This window comes from Acanthisitta chloris, unplaced genomic scaffold (genome assembly GCF_000695815.1).
Source record: "Acanthisitta chloris isolate BGI_N310 unplaced genomic scaffold, ASM69581v1 scaffold5836, whole genome shotgun sequence".
NCBI lineage: Eukaryota > Metazoa > Chordata > Aves > Passeriformes > Acanthisittidae > Acanthisitta > Acanthisitta chloris.
Genome location: NW_008678619.1, coordinates 125,830 through 127,874, shown reverse-complemented (window position 1 = coordinate 127,874; position 2,045 = coordinate 125,830). Strand labels below are relative to the sequence as shown.

General features: G+C 50.3%; 1 protein-coding gene across 1 annotated transcript in view; it reads right to left on the bottom strand.

The window, feature by feature from the left end:
• Window positions 1-1,407: 1,407 nt before the first annotated feature.
• GRIN2B (glutamate receptor, ionotropic, N-methyl D-aspartate 2B) overlaps window positions 1,408-2,045 on the bottom strand; it is a gene marked incomplete at its 5' end in the record, with an annotated part of 118,665 nt that continues 118,027 nt past the window's right edge. Inside the window, one exon of the mRNA XM_009076959.1 lies at window positions 1,408-2,045. This exon is cut by the window's right edge and continues 1,261 nt beyond it. Coding sequence (XP_009075207.1) covers window positions 1,408-2,045 — 638 coding nt within the window.

The window sequence follows — 2,045 nt, the reverse complement described above, 5'->3', positions numbered from 1 at the left end:
CCCATTTCCACATGTGCAAGGAGGAGGCATTGAAACAGTCCACCAGCACCACTGCCACCACATGCTCCCTTTTATGGCATTTCTTTTTTCCTCTCCAGCACCATGCCAGCATTGGCAGAGGGCACCCTATTCTTCTTGTTCCAACCTGCTGGCCAACAGTAGGGAGGGAAGAAGGATGAAACCCCTTTTATTCCCTCCCCTCCTTGCTGAAAGGACATGCCAAAATGGGCTTGGTGTCCCCTGAAGTGATAGTGAAAAAACTCCCCACCTTTCCTCACTCTTAAGCTCTGTTCCACTGTATTTGTTCTCTGGACACCTTATAGGATCGTGGGTTTATTTTGCTTTCTTCACAGACATTTCAAGTATAAAGTTACCGTATATACTCGCATATAGGCAAACCCATACTACATACTGCTCCCACCCTTGAAGTATGTCACAACTAGTGAGCAGTTCACAGCTAATGAACAAACCCTATTCCCCTTTCCCCAAATTCTTCTCATTTCGGTGCAAACCAGCATCTTTTGTTAGTTTGAGAAACCAAACCTGGACTCAGGGAGGCTGCTGATCAGCTTTCCCAAACTCAGACTCCACTTCCTTTCCATCTCTCCCACCAGTCTGCCACAGATTCCACATCTGTAATAGCTAGAGTGAAACCACTAGCCTGACCTGCAGACAAGCCTTCTCTCCCTCCCTCCACACCCCGCAGCAGACAATTCAAAATTTTAGCGTAAAATTTCTCAGCATATACGCAAATATATATATACTATTTTTTTCAGCCCTAAACCCCCATAGTCTTCACAAAATAATGTAACGAGAACCTCAATATAGCTAACATATAAGTGCATCATCAAGTTCGTCATGTTATTCCCCCTTCACTTTCCCCATGTCTTAAACACTACTCTTTTCTAGGCAGTTTTAGGAAGAGTTGCCCGAGCAAGCATATTTTCCTGCATGTCCATTACACTGCTTCTGCTGCCTCCTCCTGCCACACACACACGTGTGTGTACACATGCCTTTCTCTGCCGGGAGCCAGCAGAAGTGAAACACTAAAGTCACTGCTGCTGCTCCTCCTCAGCCCACCCCTTCCCTGCCTTCTTCTCTGCTTCCTGAAATCACGAGCAAGGATATCCAACTCCGACATCACTGTAAAGTGCAATGGCCAGGAATGGAGGAGAATAGGAGGAGCGAGAACATGGAAAAAGAGATAAAACAGGAGGGCTGGGAAAGAGGAGGAGGAAGAGGGGAAACCAAAGAGGTGGCACTTGTCACCAGTGCTGCACTACTCAGAACTCCAGTATCCCACAAACTAAGGACGACTCAGGAGAGTAGCTGATGGGATTGATCCCACTCCACCCTCCCATGCTCCACATACACCCCCAGTCCCTCCCCGCACTCTTCCCCTCTCACTCAAACATCAGACTCAATACTGGAGAGTTTCTCATAAACATGCCCGTTGCTGGAGCCATTGAAAGCCCTGGGGTTTTTGTTGTTAGGCACACAGGGGTTGGACTGGTTCCCTATACAGATGTCCTTCTGGAAACGGGCTGGCACAGCCCCATGAAGGGCTGAGACCACCGGCTTGTTGGTGGTGACAATGGCTCGGAAGTCTGGCCTGGCTTTGGGCCCTCCTGCCACCACAGGCTGCCTGAAGAAATAAGATTTGCTGCCGTGGAGCAAGCATTGGTCATCCCCAAAAGTGGGGATGAAAGGGTTTTGGGTGACCCGGTCGGGGTAGAGCGACTTGCTGAGCATGTAGCCCCCACTGCTGCCGGGGTTGTTGTGGTGGTGGTAGCTGGTGGCGGGCACTGAGGACTTGTTGTTGGCAAAGGTGGTATCACTGGATGGCATCTCAAACATGTGGGCGTAGGGGCTCCCCTCCAAAAAGCGGCCCTTGTCCTTGAGGCTGACGCTGCGGGGGGCCAGGGCTGAGTCATCCTTCTGCAGGTCCACAAAGGTGTCGTAGGAGTGCTGCCGGCGGAGCTTGTTTCGGTTCTTCTTCTGCACCTTGGAGGCAGAATTGGAAGGGCTCTGAGGATATTTGGAGG